Source organism: Rhinatrema bivittatum, chromosome 2 (assembly GCF_901001135.1).
Source record: "Rhinatrema bivittatum chromosome 2, aRhiBiv1.1, whole genome shotgun sequence".
Classification (NCBI taxonomy): Eukaryota; Metazoa; Chordata; class Amphibia; order Gymnophiona; family Rhinatrematidae; genus Rhinatrema; species Rhinatrema bivittatum.
In genome coordinates, this window is record NC_042616.1 from 511,487,407 (window position 1) to 511,510,670 (window position 23,264).

Here is a 23,264-nt window from a genome sequence, read left to right on the forward strand (position 1 = left end):
AAGTGTGTGTGTATTTTAGGAACTTGTTTCTTTAAGAAATGTTTTCATAATGTTCTTGTAGCTTTTTTTTCTGACTGCATGGACAGATGGTCTGGAGATACAGCTAGATGATTTCATCTGTTTTTATCAGTGTCTGATAAACTGTACTATAGACTGCATACAACATAAGACCAGCCATGCTGGGTCAGACCAAGGTCCATCAAGCCCAGTATTCTGTCTCTTGACGTCCCGATCACAAGTACCTGTTACATCCCCAATAGTTGATCTATTTCTTATTTCTTACTCCCAGGGATAAGCACCGACTTTCCTAAGCTCACATATTTGTCAGGTAGCTAAAACTGCTTTTTATATACTAAAGATTTTAAAATCATTGAAATATTTTCCACCAGAAACCATATTTAGGATAGTTCTGCAAACTATCATCCTGGGACATCCTGAGTATGGCAGTAGATGAATTGATATGTTTCCTACAGTTGGTGCAGCATGCAGCCACTTGTTTACTTAGGGGATTAGCATGGAGTGATTATATTATGCATGCTTTACAAGAACTGTTTGCTTCTGTAATGACCCCTCTGGGCGCATTACCATTTAGACCTGGCTGAACCCTTAGTTTAGCTAGAGCAGTTAGGATAAAGCAAGTGGGGAAGTTACCATTCAAATATAGCCCCTCCTTTTGAAGGAGCTGGAATGGCCATCCTCTTTGGAAGGATTTATAAGCAACTCTCTCCTAGAGCAATGGAGGCAGTATTTTAGGCTTTTGGAGAATTGAGGTAGTGAGGAGAATTGATATTCAGGCCCACTTGAAAGAACCTGGGACACTCAGTTGGAGAAATCCAAGCAGGGTCAGGAAGTGGTTCCTACCGGTCCCACTCATGGGCTGGCAGGGGCTTCCTTCTGTGTTATTTTAAGGAGTTTATATTTTTCATGGTAGGAACCTTGTGTGATCCTTGGGTACTTCCTGGATTCAGGGAACCCTCTGATTGGGGCTGCCCCTGCTAGGGAAGACCTGCCCTTTCATACCCTCAATGAAGAAAGAAGTATGGTGGTGACCTATAGCAAGGAACAACTCTGGAGTTATTTCATTTTTGGGAAACAGAATTTGGTTACAAGATCAGGGTGGAAGCGTTTGCTGCCTCTCTTTCTGCCCAGTGGTAGGAACGGTTGAAGCTGCTTGTTCTAGAGATCCCTTCCAAAGAGAGATTAAAGGACCATCTACTAACTGTAAGAGCAAATCTGAGACTATAAAGAAACGGAGTCTTCAATCCCTGGGGAAATAAAGGAAATTCTCTGCAGAAACAGTTTCACCATTTTATCAGTTTGGAAAGAGTTTTATTCTTCCCAGCTAAAGGATACCCTGCCTCCTTGGTAACTCCACTTACCCAAGCCCTGGAAAGTGGATGGTTCCCTTGCCCTGCTATTGAGATTCATGTACAGATTGAGGGAAGAACTGCAAGAGAAAGAAGAGAGACTTGTGGTGCTGAAGATTTTATTATTGCCATTTCACAACCTGATTGCCCACCAATAAAGACCTTTGTTTTAGACACTAAATCTGTGACTCTAGTGTGACAACACCTCCACCTCTCCCAGGGATCAGGATGTACAGGAGTCACCCTCAGCACTCCAGGCCCTGAAAGGGTTTCCTTTCTTCCCATAAAAGGAATCCACGCCTGGGGTGAAATAGGTTATTCAAGTTAGCCTGAGGTCCTAGTCCTAAAGAGACACAAATATCCTTTTTGGCCCCATCTAAGGACAATCCACCTCCTAGGATGAGATTACACTTCCATTTAAATTAAGAGTAAAATTTAAAATGTTAGCATTGAGCAGTTCGTATTATTACTGACTCTCCTTGTCCAAAATAGACTTCAGTGGTACATCCCTGCATCTTCTTTATGCTCAGAAGGCTAATGGTTGCTTTCTGTTCCTTTCAATAGAATCTATAAGAAACAGTACATAGATTTTTATTTATTTAAAATTTTTATATACTGACGTTCATAGACATATCACATTGGTTTACAGGTAACGGGAGTAATACTTTGAACTGAGGGAGAAAATTACAGTTACATGTAACAGGGGTATAGAGGAACTTGGGGAGAGTAAGAAAATATAAGGGTCAAGTGACCTAGGAAAGGTTTTATTAAGAGTGAAAAATAACTATAATACAATTGCTTGTAGATTTTGGGGGGGAGGAATGTGACATGGAGGAAGGATAGAATTCAAGTGTAGGCTTGTTCGAACAGCCAGGTCTTTAGCTGTGCAGTGTTCCTGGTGAAGTTCGGATGGCATAGAGTTCCATAATGTTGGTCCAGCTAAAGAAAGCGCACGTTCTTTGGTGGATATGTGTTGGGTAAGTTTTGTGTGCGGGTGTGGCTAAGGATCCTTTGTAAGCAGATCTGTTGGAGGTGTGGTATTGGAAGGAGTCATTAAGTCAATTAATATTTTGGTTGTGCAAGGTTTTGTGGATAATTAAGACTCTTGTGGAGGATTCTGGATGGGATCGGGAGCCAATGGAGGTCTTTGAGGATTGAAGTGATGTGGTCTGATCTGCGTGAGTTAATTAGAATTTTTGCCGCCACATTTTGAGAGGTTTGATTGAGGCTGCTGGAAGGCCCAAGAGAAGAGAGTTGCAGTAGTCGCTTAGTGAAAAGGGTGGCTTGGAGGACAGTCCGGAAGTCATTGTGATGTAGTAAAGGTCTTAATTTCTTTAGCACCTGCAGTTTGTAAAAACAGTCTTTGATATATTTTTGAAAACTGAGATGGTTATCAAGAGTGATGCCTAAATCTCTGACATGTTGGGAGAAAGAGAAGGGGTGAACTGAGGGAGGTGGTTGAGGGGAGATGAAAAGGAGCTCTGTTTTTGATGTATTTAAGGCTAGCTTGAGGTTAGTGAGGAGAAAGTTGATTGAGGAGAGGCAGTTGTTCCAGGTTTTGAGAGCATTGGACACTGAATCGGTGACAGGGATGAGTATCTATCTGTACATCATCAGTGTAGATAAAATGAGTAAGTCCAAGGTCGGCAAGGAGTTGGCAGAAGGTAAATATTGAAAAGGGTAGGGGAGAGGGATGATCCTTGTGGTACGCCATGCGTTAGATTAATGGGGTTCGATTCATGGTTACCAATTTTAACTTTGTAATGACGATTGTTTAGGAAGGATGCAAACCAACTCAGGGCTATTCCTGAGATACCTATGACAGTAAAGCGATCAATTAAGATGTTATGGCTGAAAGTGTCAAATGCTGAGGAGATGTCTAGCATGGCGAGGATAAATGATTGGCCCTTGTCAAGGACCTTTCAGGAGGGTATCAGTTAGGGATAATAAAAGGGTTTCTGTATTGAAGAATTTCCGGAGCCAAACAGAGATGGGTATAGGAGGTTATGTTTTTCAAGGTAATCTATAAGCTGCAAATTGATTACTCTCTCCAGAAGTTTAGCAAGGAATGGGAGGTTAGATATTGGTCTAAAGTTAGCCGGGTCTGAAGTGTCTAGGTTCGGTTTCTTTAAGATAGGTTTGAGGATGGCTTGTTTCAGAGCAGAGGGGACCAGCCCTAGGGTGAGAGAACAGTTAATAATTTTTGATAAGGGTTTGGTTATGTCAGGAATGGCAAGGAGAGATTTTGAAGAGATAGAGTCCTCGGGTGAGAAGAAGGTTTCATTTTCTTTAGTAGTGTTGATATCTCGGAAATGGAGGTGATTTTGAAGGAGTCTAGAGAGATGCATGAGTTTTTGTGAGTGGTATAGGAAGTGGGGGGGGGGGGGGGGGAACTTTGAGATGAGGTTGCTGATTTTGGTATGGAAAAAGGTTGCTAGTTCATTGCATTTGTTTTTTGCATCGTTGTCTGTGAATGGGGGGGGGGGGACTGACTTTGAGGTGTGAGATGTAGGCGAAGAGGGCTTTTGCATCGTATTGGTATTTGTAGATTTTTTGAGAGTAGTAATCTTTTTTGGTTTGCAGGATTGAGGTTCTGTAGGAGTGGAGAGTGTGTTTGTAGTCTGCTAGAAGGGAAGGGTCCTTGCGCCATTTCCTTTCTTTGGTTCTTAATTGTTGTTTAAGACCTGAGTTCTGCAGTGAACCAAGGTTTTTTTTTGTGTTAAGTGAATTTATTTCTTTGGAGCCAATAGGACAGATTTTGTCCGCAATGTGTTTGGTAATCCTGTTCCAAGAGCGGTGGGCTGTGTTGGTTAGTGAGGTCCAATTTCTCAAGTTCGTTTGTGAAAGAGTGGATTAATTCTTTTTGAGTGAATGATTTCCTGTAGTGGATGATGTTGCTTTGTTTTTTGTTGGGACGGAGAGCTTTATCTATGGTAAACTTGGAAGTTATGAGAGAGTGGTCTGAACTGGGGTGCAGGTGGGGGCTTCCGCAGTGATGAGGTGGGAATTAGTGAATATTAAATCTAAGGTGTGGCCGGCTTTGGGTGTAGGGCTGGATATGATTTGGGTAAAACCCAGGGTTGAGACAGAGGAGGGGAATAGGGGAATGCGGTCAACATGGAGGTTGAAATCTCCAAGGATGATGGCAGGAATGTCCATGTCTATCTTAGCAATAAATTCTATGAGAGGGGAGGCATTGCTGTTGAGAAGACCAGGGGGAGTATAAACAAGGCAAATTTGAAGTTGCGGGGATTTTAAAAATCCAATTTCAAAATTATGGGGGGAGTTAACCGGCTGAGGGATTAGTTTCAATTGTTTCTTTGCAGCCAATAGGAGACCACCCCCTCTTTTTTTGTGTCTGGGGAGGGAGTGAATATCGTAGCGGTCAGTGGGGAGTTGATTCAGTAGTACTATGTTGGTTTGTTTGAGCCATGTTTCTGTAATAGCACAGATGTCTGCCTGAGTGTCTAGTAAAAGGTCATTCAGGATCTGGGTTTTTTAGTTATAGATTGATCAATAATTATGTTGATCTAAGATTATTGGGGGGGGGGGGGGGGGGGGGGGGGGGGGGGGGGGGTTTACGCGCGCAAGACCATTCATAGTAAAGTGGAATATGAAATGTCAAATAAAAAGAGCTAGGGCATTCTCTTACACTTCAATACATGATGGGGCTGAAACAGATTTAAAGGTGCTCACCAAGAAAGTTAAATCCATTGGGCCAGATTTTAAAAGCCTTATGCGCGTAGGGGGGTTATGCGCACCGGGCCTATTTTAAAAACGCCCGGTGACGTAGTAAAGCCCCAGGATGCGTGTAAGTCCTGGGGCTTGCAAAAGGGGCTGTCTGGGGGCAGGGCATGGGTGGTCTGGGGGCAGGGTCGGAGGCCAGCACGCGCAAAAGGTTAGATAAAAATTTTGGGAGCGGGGGAAAGGTTAGGGGAAAGGGAAGTTCCCTTCCAGGCCTCTCTGATTTCGGAGTGACCTGGGGGGGGGGAAGGCAGCGCGGCTCAGCGCACGCAAGGTGCACAATTGTGCACCCCCTTGCGCGCGCCAACCCCTGATTTTATAACTTGCGCGCAAGTTATAAAATCGGACGTACATGTGTGTGTGCCGGGTAGCGCGCGCACATGTACGCCTGCGAGCTGCTTTGAAAATCTACCCCATTATTTTTAAGGAGGCATTTGGATAATGGCTGATGTATTTTAGCTGTTTGGTAGTCTGTATTTTATATGTATTTGATTTTGAGGCTGTTTTAATTCTAATCCACAGAGAATGCTATTATATGGAAGATGCTGAATATAAGATTTTAAAGAAAAATAAATACAATAAATTCTACCTAGACAACTGTTTATGGACTTTCCCTTCAGAAACCTGTCCAAACGTTTTTTGGACCCCACGATGTTGGGTGCTTTGATCATGTCCTCTGGTAACAGATTTCACAGCTTGATTGTGCGCTGAGTGAAAAACATCCTTCCTATGATGTTTTAAATTAGCCTGTTGCTAGTTTCATGGAGCATTGGGAGGGGGTGTGTGTGCAGTGCTTCCCTCCCACAGCAGGGACACTCAGTGGGCTATGTTCCCTCCTGCTGGTGGCCACGTTTCTGCATTGCCACAGTTTAAAAGCTCGCCTCTTACAGAGTACCTTGCCTCAGCTTAGTCAACTCTATTCCTTGTCATGGCCTCCACTAATCTTACTTCTTGTATTCTAGTCCTTACACTGTGTTTGGCCCTAGTATTGTGGCCTCTGTTTAGTTTTTTATTGTGGTGGTGGTGGTTCTTATTTGTGACCCTCTGTTCTAGTCCTGGTCCCTGTTTGTTTGTCCTGTGGACATACATACTTTTGTTTCCCTGTTTTAGTACCAGCTCAGCCCTGTTCTAATGGCTGCCTTTTAGTCCTGCTGCCCATCAGAATCTGATGGTTCAAGCTGCGAGAGAGGGGGTTGGTCCTAGTCCTATTTTAGCCAGCTCTTTCTGGGTCCAGCCCTGCTCCTGTTTCAGGGGTTACCCTTACTGGCAAAGGTGCTGTGACGAGTGTCGCCTAGTTTGTGTTTGAAAGGATGAATGACTGTTCCCTATTTACCCATTCCACCTCACTCATGATGTTGTAAATTTCAGTCTTATTCCCTCTCCGTCATCTCTTTTCCAAACTGAAGAATAATTTGTTTAGCCCTTCTCCATAAGGGGGCTTTTCCACCCCTTTATCATTTTCGTTGCATTTCTCAGCACCTTGTCTAGGTCCGCGATGTCTTTGTTGAGATGGAGGGACCAGAACTACACACACACACACAATATTCAAGGTGCAGTTGCACCCATGGATCTATAAAAGGGCATTATGATATTTTCAGTTTTGTTCTCTATAATATTCTATTTGCCTTTTTGACCACCACTGCACACTGACCCGAAGATTTCAAGGGATCATCCAAAAGGACTCTGTCCTTTTTCTGGGTGATGATTCTTTAAACGGAACACAGCATTGTGTACCTGTAATTGGGATTATTTTCCCCTGCATGCATTACTTTACATTTGTCAACATTAAATTATATCTGCCATTTAGAAGCTGGGAGGGGGATTTTAAATCCCTGGCGTGTGGAAATCCCGGCAGATACGCATGTGGCCGGGTCAAGCATGTTATAATATTGGTACATCTTTTAAAATCTACCCCTTGGTTTCCTAGTCTCGCAAGGCTCTTCTGCACTTCTTCACGTTCCACTGTCATTTTAACAGCTCGAACCAATTTTGTGTAATCTGCAGATTTGGTCACCTAAGATGTAATTCTTTTTCCTAGATCATTTATGAATATGCTAAACAGCACAGGTCCCAGTACAGACTCTTGGGGCACTCCACTAACGACCTTTCTCCTTGTGGGAAAACTGACCATTTAGTCCTACCTGCTGTTTCATGTCTTCTATTCAGTTACCAAGCCACAATGGGACTGTTTAGGGCAAAAAAGATGATTTGTCAGGTTTGAGGCTTGTTCTCTGCTGGTGAAGCCACAGGATGACAACGGGAGGCAACTTCAGACCAGTGTTAGCCTGAAATATAGCCATGCCCCAAAGGATCTGGTTTGTTCCTTGGAAGCTGAAAAAAGGATTGCTGGGAAAAGTCCAATGTTCAGACAACTAAGAGGGCTGCAAGGTAGAGCTGGACTCTTATTGGAAGAAAACGAAGAGACTATCCTGCTAAATCTTCCTATAGCCTTTTCAATAGAGGTGCAAAATTTAAAGAATATAAACTATCCAAATTAATAAAAACATTAACCCCTAAATACTTAATATTTCCTGATCATTTAAGGTGGTAGCATTTAATTAAAATCTCCTTAACCTCTTTCTTAAAGTTGTTCTAAAATTTCAGTTTTTGAAGTAATCTTATAACCTGAAAATTTGCCCTAATAGCCTTTAATAAAAAATGGGGATCACAAACATATAGTAAGATGTCAGCTGCATATAAAGCTATTCTATGTTCATGTCCCAAATTTGTACAACTCCACCTTAAGAATGGCTTATGGACTTTTTTTCCCAGAACTTTTCCAAACCTTTTTTAAATGCAACTACAGTAATAGCTTTCACCACATCCTCTGGCAACTAATGCCAGAGCTAAATTAAAATGCTCTCATATTTTAAATGTATCACCTAGTAACTTCATTGTGTCCCCCTGGTCTTTGTACTGCTTAAATTAGTAAACAGATTGTTTATTTGTTCCACTCTACTCTATTTTATAGACCGTTATCATATTTCCCCTTGACCATCTCTTTTCCAAGCTGAAGAGTCCTAGCCTTTCTCCCCATAGGGGAATCATTCCATCCACTTTATCATTTTGGCACCCCTTCTCTGTATCTTTTCTAATTGTGCTGAATCTTTGTTGAGATGAGGTCGCACCATGGAGCGTTAGAGGCATTATGATATTCTGTTTTATTCTCCATTCCTTTCCTAATAATCCCCAGCATTCTGTTTACGTTCTTGGCTCCTGCTGCACACTAAGCAGATTTCAACATGATTTTGCCTAGATTCTTTTCCTGAATGGAGACTTCTAATATGGAACTTTGCATTGTGTAGCTATAATTTGAGTTACTCTTCCCTAAGTGCATCACTTTGCACTTGTCCATATTAAACTTCATTTCCATGCCCAGTGTACCAGTTCTGGAAGGTCCTCTTGCAATTTCTCACAATCCTCTTGTGATTTAACAACTTTGAATAATTTTGTGTCATTGGCAAATTTTATCACCTCACTTGTTTCCATTTCCAGGTCATTTATAAATATATTAAAAAGCAGTGGTCCCAGAACAGATCCCTGGGGGACTTCGCTATTCACCTTTCTCCATTGGGAAAATTTACCATTCAGCCCTACTCTAGATACTTTCTATCACCAATTCACAATAGGCCACTGCCGCCTATCCCCATGACTTTTTAATTTCCTAAGAAGTTTCTCATGAGGGGCTTTGTCAAATGCTTTCTGGATATCCAAATCCACTTTATTAAGGAGGAGAGTGGCATGAGGTTAGGGAAAGACTACCTGAGCTACAGTAGCAGTAGGATGATGTGGGTGGAAGAAGATCAAGGGGAGAGAAACGGTAGCATAAGATGAGAAGAAATGGGGAAGGGGGCCTTACCATAATGGAGCAGCAGCAATGAGGTGGGTAAAGGGTGGGAAGGACCTGAGAAGCAACAGCATAAGGTGTGGGGGAAAAACTGAGGAATAATGGCTGAAGGTGGTGTTGGGTGGGGTCCCTGAAAATGACTGCAGCAGCTGCAGGTATGGCAGTGGAGGGGCAGCTGCAAGTGGGGGGGGGGGGGACGACAGAGTCAGTGGGGTTTTTTTTTTTGGGGGGGGGGGTTTGTACAACTGGCTGGAGGTCTGGGCTGAGAGGTGAGGGGAAGTGGGCAGAGAAGCCAAGAGAGGAGGCAGACTGCTGTGCAGACAGCACTCTGTCACTGAGAAGGGCAGCTGGGGCTAGGTCCTGGCACCTGCAGAGAGAAGGCAGCACCATGGCTTCAGCAGGGCAATAATGATCTTGAGGGTTAAAGTTAGAAAGTAGGTTTTTCTAAAAACCACCCAACCAAACCAAATTCACCAGAATTCCCATTGTCTGCAATTTCTTCTAAGGTAAAGAGCGCACTATTGTAAAATCTGTGCAGATGGAAGCTTCCCTTTTAAAATCAGGAGCAGCAGACCAGATCGGAATGGTTTTTACCGTTTTGCTATGTTTCCAGGACAAGCTGCAAAGTGTGTGCAGAAAATCACACACTTATAGCCCTGCACTTCTCTGACACAGCCTGGAGGTAATGTTTGCTTTGCTGAACACACAAAAACCACTGCAAGTTGCAATCAACAGACGCTCCTTGCTTCTCCCAGTTCAGGGCTAAGACCTACAGCTCTCTTATTCTGTAATTCTGGCTTTGTGTAGAACTACAACCCAAACCAAATTATGCTCATTGTTTTCTTTTATGTACCATTTACTTTTTCATATTTGTTTTCAAGTTTAAATTAAAATAAAACCTCACGGATGCTTAGATCCCAGCACGTTTATTTCCCTATTACCAATGACTCTTACCCTTGATTATCATCATATCCAGTGTTATAAAACAATGTGTTACTAAGTTACCAGTCATTGTACTTAATTACTTTTTTGAGTTAAAAGCCAAAGTAATTTTACACAACTTATGTTTGGGTAACAGTGTAAACTTTTCTTCTACAATAAAGTGTTATTTGATTAAATTTTATACAATGAAAAACACACTAGAAGGCTGGTGCAGTTTAGCTAAAGAAGGGCATTTAGCCTTTTCAGTGTTCTTTATAGGAAGTGCTAGGAGAATGCCTGTTATGCTGATTTTCTTTCCTGTCCTTTTTTCAAACCATGCAAAAAACTTTCAAAACTACATTTACAAGTTCTGTAGCATCAGGAAACATGCTGTGTATGATGACATCATCGCATAGAGCAAGGTGGTGTCTGTTCCTGCTACCTCGTCCAACCAAGTGTTTATTTTCCCACTGTCGCAGAATTTGCTGGCATAAATTGACAGACAGAAATTTATGCAGAAAGGTTGAAAAAAGACAAAAACACAGACCCACACACAATACAGTTCTCAAACACACACACCCACCCACCCTAAACCATGGCAAATAAGTTCAAACTCTCTCTCTCAAATACACATGCACAAACAGCCACCTCCCTCTCACCACGACTTACAAAGCCTCCCCTCTTAATCAAAGAACCACCCACAACCCTGGCTGGCCTCACTGTCTCATGCACACACACAATTTTCGAAAATGCACTCAGTATCAAGAACACCTTTGGAAATGTCATGTACTCCATGGAGTAAATCTTTTCAATTGTGTTAAAGATTGCACAGCCAGTAAATGGATGTGTTTCATGGTTCTGGTCATTCTTTGTATGAAATAAGTGTACCTTGTTTTGAAGTTGATCAAAATAATTAAAATCTAACTAGTTTGCTTTTTGGAGTAGTTAGTGACTGCACTTAGTTATTCTGAAAAATAACTTACAATCCTGTCCATAATGGGTGATTTACCACCAGGAAAAAAAAACCCCAGCTAAACTTTGTTAATATACCTTAAAAGATTAAATTAGGTGCTGGCTCAGTGGCTGTGCCAAGAGGAAGACCCAGGTTTGGTTCCCAGACCCAGCTTCTGGTCCCCGTGTCAGCTGTTGTTGGGGGAGGGGGCAGCCCTTGCAGCCCCTGGGGTGGGGGAAAGAGACCTCAGCCACTGCAAACCAGCAACCCCTAATGGTCAGATTCAGGGGTCATAGTTACTGCATTCCAGAGGAAGCTGTGCTCTGAGGTCCCTCACTGCAATGGCTCTGCTAAGTTGGGAAAGGATAAAACCCCACTCCCTTGTATTTGCAAATGAAGGCTCCTGGTGCCATTGACAAGTAAAGCCTGGTTCTGATTCAGTAGGAAGCCCAAAAGAGCAGGAGAAAACCGGCTTTTTTTCGGCTTAGAACTAGTCTGGAAGGGAATTTATCAGTATTCTCTCTCTACAGCTTTACCTCTCCTCTTTGGACTTACATTGCAGCTGGAACCTATTCCATCTCTGCACATCATTAGAACCATTGCAAGGGAAGCCTGGAGCTGGGGCACCGTAGATCCACCAGTTATAGTGGGCTGCAGTCCAGGGGGGGGGGGGGGGGGGGCCTTTGGTGGACTTCACCAAGCTCCTTGGATAGACCTTGAGGCTTTGCTGGACCAGCAGCACTTTGGTGCAGGGGCAGAGGCTGTTGCCGCTGTCTCCAGAGCCACACAGGCCGGCCTAATAAACAGCTGATCCCATAACTTAAAACAACGAATGGCACAGGGCATCTCCACATTCTAGATTTGTTCTCTCTTTTCTTTAACCAGATCCATACACGGAGGGAACTTATCACAAAACGCAAACAAGAAGTTCAAGTCGTTTGTCCGAAATAAACAGTTTGTATTCTAAAACACAAATTCTGTACCAATTAAATACAGTATTGCTGAAATGTAATTTATACTCTAGTTCTTTACATCAAATAGGAAAATACTACAAGTCAGCATACTATACTCAAAATCCAAGTGAAAAGAGCAGCTTTTCGGTAAGGTCCCAGGTATCTCACTCAATCCCTGTAGCGAAAAAATAAAATAAAAAAAAGGAGAAACACCACACAGGTACAGCAGGCAGCTTCTGTCTGTCGTTTTAACCATGGATTGCTTCAGAAAAAAATCCAAACCTTTTGCAGAAACATGTATATACATATTGTTCTTACGTATTTGTGAGCACCACACACAAAACTCACCAACACTTCAACCAGAAACAACGCTTTTGGGTTTTCGTTACTGAAAACAGTTTTGCCTCTGTTTTGACCGTGTGCAGCAAACAGTCTCACTTATGCTTAGGTCCCACCTCCCCCCCCCCCCCCCTCCATGGATATATCCAAAACAGTACGCAAAAATGCGTGCGGTAACACTGATTTAGCTTTCGGCTTTGCCTGGCGGGCTCGTGCAAGCACCACCGCAGGAGGCGTGCCCACCCGCTGACACCACGGCAGATCAGCACAGTGGCAGGGCTTCTTGGAAGACGAGGTAAGGATGACGCGGTCAAGAGACGGCGGCTGCAGCATGCTCGCTTTTGCGTGCTGAGAGATAAGGCAGCCCGGTGGCCCAGGTAGCGGTGACCGGAAGAAAGATGGCATCAGAGAGAGAGCTAATATTAGGAACAAGAGTTAGCTTTTACAGCAGATATTTCAGTCCAATGCAGCTTCTTTGGTAATTAAAAAATATATATATATATCAGCAAATGGTAACTTGTTTTCAAAGACAGATTAACATCCTTTTTTTTTTTTTTTTTGGGAATAAAATATTTTCTCTCTCAAATGTAAAATATATCTCCCGAACTGACGTGTAACAAATAGTCCAGTACCTTATGTCTATCTACAAATGAACATTAGTTGTGTTTTAGTGTGTAGCGCCACCGACTGGCAACTTATAGATACACATCATAATATATATATATATAGATATGTACACACATAATATATGATATGCATATATCATATAGATTTGTTTTATATAAAAATTGATTCTGGACATTCAGTGATGACAGGTTAAAACTGTACAGCTGTACACAATTATTTAAAATTAATAATGGTTTCTACACGCCAATGTGCAACAAGTGCAAATACTGAAGCTCAGTTGATCCAGGACTTCCGGTTCTCCTGTTTCCTGGAAAAAGCCGAGGCTGCCTCATCCCCTGATTGATAATGCGCTGCTCCTCCGGCTCTGGAGGAGGAGGAGGTCCCCTGCAGGAGAGCTCTTTTCCTCTTTTCTGTGCTGGGAAGAGCCCGGGGCCTGGCCGCGCTGCCGCCTCTCGGTGCCGATTCTGGTGCTCTTGTAAGGCAGCCGGGACGAATAAAAATGCCGTGCTTCGGCTTGCAGCGGAAGTACTCTCTACCTTCCACCGTCCCGTCGTGTTTCCCTTCAAAGCAAAGAAGAAAGACGTCAGTCTGCATGCATTCTTCATTCCCATCAAGCTGTAAGCGTGTGCCGGGGTTAGGCCAAGAAATCGTACACAAAGTGAGCGAACATTTTTGCCACATGTCCAGCAGTTGCGCATTTGGATTTTAATATTAAGGTCTTGCAACTGATGCCAATTTGAATAAACTGAATAAAATTTCGCCTTTTCAATGGTCAGCTACCCTGTGCCACAATACCCCATGCCCAGCTTGACCTGCATCTCTGTGACCCACTGTGCTTGCTTTTCTGCTACTACAGTTATTACACTTCAACTGAGCAAGAGAAATCAGCCATTAAGGCAAATCTACTTCTTAATTAGGCTTTTTTTTTTTTTTTTTTTAACATAAATAAACTGCACCACAAACCAGGAGAAAGCAACTGAAGTTTCTAGAAAGAATGCTCTCTATACTGCCAGCTGCTTCCTTTCACCCCCTTGCTGGGGTTCTTTGTGCACTCTGCCACACCTGAAGAAAGGATCTGTGTGGTCCTAAAAGCCATGCACAGCATCGTCTCTGGATTCTGCTTATGATGGAACAATGAAAGATGTCATAACCTGCAAAGAATCCCATTGTGGGTGGGGGAGGACTGTTGGCAGGATGGACCAAGCTACTAGAAATCCATTCCTGTAACTACCAAAGGGGCCAATACGTTAAAGTGCGCTCAGGCGGAGCGCACTGTTAGTCTGCGTTTGGCCATGCGTTTTTGACACGCTATTTTTACCCCTTATACAGTAAGGGGTAATAGCGTGTCAAAAAACATGTGGCCAACCCCCCCCCCCCCGTAACTAATAGCGCCCGCAACATGCAAATGCATGTTGATGGGCCTATTAGTCATTCCCGCGCGATACAGAAAACAAAATGTGCAGCGAAGTCGCACATTTTACCGGGAAAGTATACAGAAAAGCAGAAAAAACTGCTTTTCTGTACACCCTCTGGCTTAATATCATAGCGATATTAAGTCGAAGGCCCCCCCCCCAAAAAAAAAAAAAAAAATTAAAAACCTGCCCGCGGGTTGGAAGACGGACGCTCAATTTTGCCGGCATCAGTTTTCCGAACCCGTGGCTGTCAGTGGGTTTGAGAACAGACGCCGGTAAAATTGAGCGTCAGCTGTCAAACCTGCTGACAGCCGCCGCTTCTGTCAAAAAGGAGGCGCTAGGGACGCGCTAGTGTCTGTGCGCGCGTAGGGAGAGCGGGCGCTCACCAGATCTCCCGTGCTTCTTTCTGTATCGGCCCGATTGCTACAAACGTAGCTGTTCCCCATCCTATTAAAATGCAGGTATCAAGAAATCAGGGCACTTAAGATAAAGGAGGTGACCTGAAGGAGCTGGGGTCTTACGAGTTAAAGTTTCCAAGCGAGGAGGCCTGTGCTCTGAAGGATGACTGGTGTTTGCCTGAAGTCTTTTCAGTAAGGTTCCCAAGACTCTGGCATCCTTCAAAGAGTGCACACAAAATCAATTTCTGTAGCATTTTTTTCCCCCTGATTTATACTGCATCCAGAATTCATTAACACAAGTGTACACCAACCACTACCAATACTTTTCACTTGGAAGACTGATCCAGCACTGTTCAGACCCTCTTGCTGTTATTTATTGGACAGGTCTGCTAATCGCAGTGTTTTGTCACTCTCCGATACTCACGGACGGCTAAAACAAACTTGAATTAACGGGGCCTGTCAAAGGCAAACACTTGTGCGGCTGGGGACCACACTGTGGCACTATTGTACAGAAAGGCCTACAAGCTGCACATTATCTGAGACGGTCATTTTTCACTCTGTTTTAGAAACACTTAGAAGTATAATCATGGGATCTTCTGGTAATAACTGTGCTTAGATTCCCCCCCCCCCCCCCAAGATTGGGACAGAGTACTTCATAAAATACCAGCACGTCCGATCGTAATGAGAGCAACGGGAACTGTAAAAATGCATGTTGAATTTTTTTTTTTTTTTTTAAGGTTTTCATCCTAAAAGAGAATTCATTTAATTTAATTCATTTACTTGAAGGGTTAGTATTAATGTGAGTCCTATCACTTTTCATTTGTTCCTTGGCATGTTATTCCTAGGGCGCCAGGTTTGTCTAATATCTGTTTCCTACAATTTTACAGATTTTCTTGGATGAAAAGGCGTGCAGCTCTTAATAGGGGAACTCCCCCCTATATTGGAAATCTCTGCCTGAGCCCGCTCTTCAGCTCTTCCTGCTGTGGGAATGCGCTTCCCTGGGGATTTAGTGGTGTGAAGGCTGCAGCACAACAGCATCTCAGTTTGCTCAGACTCATACTGGTAGGAACTGCTAAAGAGCACCTTTAAACTACTTCTGCTACTGATTATTTATATAGCGCTGCAAGACGTGCACAGCCCTGCACAGACAGTCCCTGCTCCGCGGAGCTTACAAGCTAGTCAAGCCACACAAGAGAAACTCTCTGGTGATTTTGTGTCCCCTGTCATTTCTCAGAATCCAGTTCTCTGCCCTCTCAGAATCTCTATATACGAGAAGCAGCCAGTGGGGTGGGTAGGTAGACCCTATACAAATCAGAGAAAGGAAGGAAGCACAGATTGAAGGCACTGACTAGTTTTGTCAGAGCAGACTATTAGCACTGTAAAGCACTTTTTAAATAATCTTCACATGCTGGCACAACACCCCTCCCGATGAAAGTACTGAAATTCAGAGCAACACAGAAGCTGGCCATAGAGGCAAAAACTCACAATAAAAACTTTTTAAAATATATCTGAAGCAGAAAGCCTGCGAGGGAGTCAGTAGGACCATTAGGCAATCAAGGGACGGGACTTAGGAAGATAAGGCCATTGCGGAAAGATTAAATGATTTCTTTGTTTCAGTGTTTATTGAAGAGGATGTTGGGGAGATACCTGTTCCAGAGGCAGTTTTCAAGGGTGTTGGTTCAAATGAACTGAACCAAATCACAGTGAACTGGAAGATGTGGTAGGCCAGACTGACAAACTGAAGAGTAATAAATCACCTGGACAGGATGGTATACACCCCAGGGTTTTGAAAGAACTAAAAAATGAAATTTCAGACCTATTTCAATTAATTTGTAACCTATCGTTAAAATCATCCATTGTACCTGAAGATTGGAAGATGGCCAATGTAACCCCAATATTTAAAAAGGACTCCAGGGGCGATCTGGGAAACTACAGACTGATGAACCTGACTTCAGTGCCAGGAAAAATCATAGAAACTGTTATAAAGAATAAAATCACAAAACATTTAGATAGACATGGTTTAATGGGACACAGCCAGCATGGATTTACCCAAGGCAAGTCTTGTCTCACAAATCTCCTACATTTTTTTGAAGGGGTGACTAAACATGTGGACAAAGGTGAACTAGTAGATGTGGTATATTTGGATTTTCAGAAGGCATTCAAGAAAGTCCCGCATAAGAGGCTTCTAAGAAAACTAAAAAGTCATGGGATAGGCGGCAATGTCCTTTTGTGGATTGCAAACTGGTTAAAAGACAGGAAACAGAGAGTAGGATTAAATGGTCAGTTTTCACAGTGGGAAAAGGTAAGCAGTGGAGTGCCTCAGGGATCTGTATTTGGACCGGTGCTTTTTAATATATTTATAAATGATCTGGAAAGGGGTACGACAAGTGAGGTGATCAAATTTGCCAATGACACAAAATTATGCAGAATAGTTAAATCTCAAGTGGATTGTGATGAATTGCAGGACCACCTTGCGAGACTGGAAGATTGGGCATCCAAATGGCAGATGAAATATAATGTGGACCAGTGCAAAGTGATGCATATAGGGACAAATAACCTTTGCTGTTACACAACATTAGGTTCTATCTTAGGAGTTACCACCCATGAAAGAGATCTAGGCATCATCATAGATAATCCATTGAAATCGCTGGCTCAGTGTGCTGTGGCGATCAAAAAAGCAAACAGAATGTTAAGAATTATTAGAAAGGGAATGGTGAATAAAACGGAAAATGTCATAATGCCTTTGTCATAATGCTCCATAGTGAGACTGCATCTTGACTACTGTGTGCAAGTCTGGTTGCCACATCTCAAAAAAGGTATAGCTGCACTGGAGAAAGTGCAGAGAAGGGCAACCAAAATGATAAGGGGCATAGAATGGCTGCCCTATGAGGAAAGGCTGAAGAGACTAGGATTGTTCAGTTTGGAGAAGAGACGACTGGGGTGGGGGGTTATGGTAGAAGTCTACAGAATCATGAAAGGACTTGAACAAGTTAATGTAAATCAGTTATTTACTCTCTTAGATAAAGGAAGGACCAGGGGGCACTCCATGAAGTTAGCAAGTAGCTCCTTTAAAACAAATCTAAGAAAATTCTTTCACTCATCACATAATTAAGCTCTGGAATTCATTGCCAGAGGATGCGGTTACAGCAGTTAGTGAAACTGGGTTTAAAACAGGTTTGGATAAGTTCCTAGAGGAGAAGTCCATAAACTTATTTATCAATAAGGAATAATAGCTTGGGATCTATTTAAATTTTGGGTACTTGCCAGGCATTTGTGACCTGGATATGCTACTGTTGGAAACAGGATATTGGGCTTGGTGGACCCTTGGTTTGACCCCTAATGGCATATCTTATGTTCTATTTAGCTACACTTGGATCACCTTTTAACAAGGCAATGTTAACTGATATTCAGAAAAACAGTAATTTACAAGAACTGGAAGTCCAATAACACTGCAATTAAACAATACGAGACAGATACATGTTAGCATTTAAAACAATATGTAGCCTAATATCTCCTTAGAGATGAAATAACGCTTCCCATTTCTGTTCGTCTGGCTGGCAGGAGTTGGTGAAGCTGCCAAGTTAATGCCGACAGCCCCTTCCCCTAATCCTTAGGTTGGGTGGGGTGTAAGCACAATTCAAGCCACAATTCTCAGAAATGAGCCCAGTCCCTCTGAATCCAACGAAGATGGAGGAAGAGCAAAGGATGCAGCCCTCGGGTGGAATTTCAGATCCCCGGCAGCAATGGCAGAATGGAGTTTGATCTGGGCCTGCACTGGCAGTGGCGCAGGCCCTTCCCACCGCTACCAACAGCTCAGATACTTGAGGGCAGCACATCAGAGCAGTGTGGGTGGGGCAGGCCGGTGCAAGGCCACCACTGATTGGCTGGGTTATGCATTGCTGGTGTTACTGCTGCTTGTGCAGGTGGAACCACTTGGGCTGAAGACAGGGGGAGAGGCTGCAGCACAGCCATAAAGGGTTTTTGGCCACAGTGGAGGGCTGTGCGGGCTATGAGGAGGAAGGCACTGGTGGTAATGAGCCATGGGTTCTGCAGGGTTGCCAGGCAAGGATAGTGGTTCCTGGAGCTCCCAACCGTGTCGCCATTTCTTCAGAGCTGTGGGGAGGAGGCAAGGATATCTCCCCCTAAAGATGCAGGATTTGGAGGTGCAAAGTGCAAGAAATCTTCATTATTACAACCCGGATACCAAGATCGTGTGCCTCTCCCTTTTATTAGGGTTTCAGAGGGAGCTGTTTTGCTCATAGCACAACTCTTGTCATGTTTCAAGAGAGAAGTGAGAGGAGGTGAGAAGGGTTGAGAAAGGGGAAGGAAGTAGAGAAGGAGCAAGAGGGCTGGGTTTGGGGCAGTGGCGTAGCCAGAATTGATTTTTTGGGTGGGCACAAGGTTAACATGGGTGGGCTGTAGGCATGCAGGTCTACTAGTTGTTTTTTTACTGATAAATAATGCCAAATTATGCAGCATAGCATTCACATCTACGCCTAAGTATGAGGTTTACTTAATGATACAAACATAATTCACGGTGATTTGTGGTACTTTAGCCTTCTTATTATTACGATTTTATACACGGCTCCTACCTGTCCATAAATTTTGAGAGAGCGGTTGTGTTGCTTATATTTAAATTGCTAACATCTCAAAATATAGATATATATTTTTACCTTTGTTGTCTGATCTTTGTATTTTTCTAATCAGTTGGTCCTGGTCTCTTTTTCCCATTTTTTCCCTTATAGCTCATTTCCTAATTCCTTTTCAGTGTCTTTCTTCTATTACTGTCTTCTTCCCTTCCACACACACACACACACACACACACATACACGCTTTCTCTCACAGACTCCCTCTCACACACTCAAGCTCTCACTCTCATATGCTCTCCCCCCCCCCCCCCAAGCTCACATTCAAGTTCTCACTTTCTCACCCCTCCCCAGGCTTATATTCTTATGCACACACAGATGCACATCCAGGCACCCATTCTCACCCACACACATAAACCCAGACTCCCATTCTCACCCACAAACCCATGCTCCCAGTCTCACCCACACATATTCAAGCTCCCATTCTCATCCATACATATACACATTTAAGGTACTATTCTCACCCACACATACACACATTCAAGCACCCATTCTTATCCACATATTCAAGCTTCCATTCTCACCCACCCACACAAACCCAGGCTCTCATTCTCACCCATATATACACACATTCAAGCTCCCATTCTCACCCACCCACAAACCCAGGCTCCCATTCTCAACCACACATACACACATTCGAGCTCCCATTCACCCACATATTCAAGCTTCCATTCTCACCCACATACACACCCAGGCTCCAGTTTTCACCCACACACACTCCCATTCTCATCCACACATACACATTCAAGCACGTGCACAGCTTCCGCTTTCTCCCCCAGAGCAGGAAGATCAGCTGCCTCTCCTGCTGCCACCGGACTCCTGCTATCTTCGGGCGTCCGAACTTCCTGTCGGGGAGGGGGGGGGGGGGAGCGGAAGCGCAGCGCACAACGTCCGCTTCCTCCCTCCCCCCAAGCAGGAAGATCGGCGGACCATACGGCCCGACGCCCGAAGAAGATAGCAGGAGGCCGGTGGCAGCAGGAGAGGCAGCTGATCTTCCTGCTTTGGGGGAGAAAGCGGAAGCTGTGCGCGGCGCTTCCGCTCCCCCAAACAGGAAGTTCGGCAGGCCGTTTGGTCCGAAGATAGCAAAACGGGTGGCAGCAGGAGGCAGCTGATCTTCCTGCATTGGGGGGAGGAAGCGGAAGCTGCCCGCGGCGCTTCCGCTCCCCACCCCCAAACAGGAAGTTCGGCGGCCCGAAGATAGCAGGAGAACGGGTGGCAGCAGGAGAGGCAGCTGATCTTCCTGCTTTGGGGGGAGGAAGCGGAAGCTGCCCGCGGCGCTTCCGCTCCCCCCCTCAACAGGAAGACCGGTTGGCCATACGGCCGCAGCAGCGCTCCCCCACGTGTGCCGTGATGGCGCGCGAGGCGTGGGTTCTCTTGTTCGCTGTCGCGGGGATGGGATCCCGCGACAGCCTTGCAGTTCCGGTGCCAGTTGGGTGGGCCTGGGTCTAAGTTGGGTGGGCACCTGCCCACCCAGGCCCACCCGTAGCTACGCCACTGGTTTGGGGAGGTGTCTCCATGGAGTCTGGCATGTTTGGTGATTTGAAATGCTGCAGACATTGGGGAAGGCTTTCACAGAGGTATGACAGAGGGTTTCAAGTAAAAATATTTCTAGGAAGTTAGCGACTACCACCTGCCTCTCCCCTTCCTTAACATCTGCCCCTTGGGGACAATGGCATGTTGGTGTTTTGGTGGCACACTCTCTCCCACTCACACACCCCTTACACTCTTGCTCTCTTCTTCATGCCCCTCTCTCACACTCACCTCAATCACATGCCCCTATACACTCTTGCTCTCGGCTTCCCTCCCCCTTTTCAGTGTTTTCTATCACCCCTCCCTCTTTTCTGTACTCTTCCCCCACCTGCCCCATTCACATTTACAATCCTCCCATCTCACTCACACTCCATTCTTTTCACCCCCCTTTCTCACCCATACTGCCTTCCACCCCTCTCATCTGCCCTTCACTCACATTTCCTAGTCATACCTCTTCCCTCGACTCCTTTTCATCACCTCCCAGTAATTCACACGCCTTCCCTCTGTTTCTGGTCCTTCACACTCCTCCTTCTCTGCTCCTTATCACAGCCCTTCTCTCCTCCTCACTCACTTCCCTTCCCCCTCACTCTACCTTATATCTCCCTCTCACCTCACATGGGTCTTCCTCATCTGCTACGGGGGTTGGGGACCCCACCAACAGTCCAGTCGATTGATATGCCAGTCGAGGAGGTTCCGCCCAGGTGACTAACTACACTGATGCACTGCTCGGACTGCAACCATTTCATTCATCGGTGGAAAATTTACGTTTTCATAATGCCCTCATGTGCTTGACTGGGCCACATAAGAGAGATGGTTTGTTTTTTTTAAGCGAAAATAAGTGGACCACAAAAAAGGCCTTGGCAGGCCAAATTCGGCCATAGTTTGGGGACTCCCTGCTCTACGAAATAAATTTAAAAAAAAATTAGAGATGTGTAGTAAAATTTCCTATTTGGGGGGGGGGGGGGGGGGGGGCAGCAGGTCCCAGTCACTGAGAACAGCGCCACCTATGGTTGGGATTCAGGATGCAAGTGTAGGAGATTCCAAAAGAAGCTGACTGTGACCCCATATTGCGGACTGTCTCTGGGATGGTTGGGTTATAGAGGGAGCAGGGGGTTGGTGAGGGAAAGGAGAAGAAGAACTATAAATGGGGGAGCTTCAGGAGGGTGTGGATGTAGCTCTAAATAAAGGCCTGTGCCAACTGGGGTGGAAGCCCAAAGGAGGAAGTAGCCAAGCCAAAAAAGAAATATAAATAAAAAGGGGTGCATAATGATTTTGTTGTTTTAAATTGCCAACTGAACCAACATAAAAAATATAATAATAATAAAAACCCCCCTAACATAAAACTTGTTGTAGGCTTGCTTTAAATGTGGCTGTTCCAGCATTTAGGCTTCTCCCGCATTTACAGCAGTATCCAAATTCATAGGGAGTCAGAACAGCTTCTTGCTAACAGCATCCGTCTTCTACCGATTATCTTTAAGGCTGTATGCCTGCAGGGGCAATCGTTCAGGTTTATAAGGCAATTGTTCAGGTTTATAAGGCAAGGCACCTTTATTTTGAGCAAGGTATTTGTCCCCTGCTGCTGCTGCTGCTGCTGTTACCATAAGCAAAAAAACAAAAATGTCCAGCTGGTATGGCTGCTGTAAATCTCCGGTAACATGTTTATCCAGAGAAGCTAGAGTCACTTAACATAGTAGCAGATGTCATTGCTGTAAAAGGTAGCAAGTCAGCGATATTTTAAATCACATTCTATTATTCCACCATTCTGAAACCAAGATGTGCTTCAGTTACAGCAAAACAGGCCTGAAATATATTAGATTATGAGCCCTTTCCAAGAAGTTATGTTTGAAATTGTTTCTAAAAAGTTGGTTTCTACACATTGCAGTTCAAAAGGTTTCTTGGCTGCTCTGCCATATATTATTCACCTCATATGCTGCAAGTGAGCGGTGTCAAAATGTTTCAGAGCTAATAAGCACAAAGGAATTTCAGCATTGTCTCTCAAAAATTCTCTTTGGTTGGACTCTAAAAATGGTTGTCAACATGAACAGCAAACACCTGCACAGAGGCAAAAAGGTGATGATACAAGACCCAAAATACAGAGATCTTCAAACCAGTAACAAAGCTATACGGACAGCAAGTTAAAAATCCAAATTTTATAAGAATTTCCTTAAAACTTGAGGATCCATTGTTTTATCATTATTTTACTGTTTTTTAGTTTAAGAATATGTGAAGATGTCTTGGTTTGTGTTTTATAATTTAGTCTGTATGTTACGATTTGTACATCACCTGGATTCTTTATGAAAGGAATAACTGATAAACGGAAAAAAAATAAAATAAAACCAGACCATATGCCTGCAAGCTAGGAAAAAAAATCCCGGTTTTAAGGAAATTCTAATGAAGTCTGGACTACTAAAAAAAAAAAAAAAGCAATGAATTTCATGTTTCAGTATTCGCTAGTGAAGCCAGATCATACAAGTGAAATACTGAGGCATTAACATAAGTATATGGAGTTGGTTTGTAAGATGTTCCTT

General features: G+C 44.0%; 1 protein-coding gene across 7 annotated transcripts in view; it reads right to left on the reverse strand.

Moving 5' to 3' along the window:
• Window positions 1–12,605: 12,605 nt before the first annotated feature.
• Window positions 12,606–23,264, reverse strand: part of KIF13A (kinesin family member 13A) — a 374,589-nt gene continuing 363,930 nt past the window's right edge. For all 7 annotated transcript variants that reach the window (XM_029590723.1, XM_029590721.1, XM_029590724.1 and 4 more), the window contains one exon: window positions 12,606–13,310. In XM_029590723.1, coding sequence (XP_029446583.1) covers window positions 13,024–13,310 — 287 coding nt within the window. In that variant the 3' untranslated portion in view covers window positions 12,606–13,023. The remainder of the gene's footprint in view (window positions 13,311–23,264) is intronic.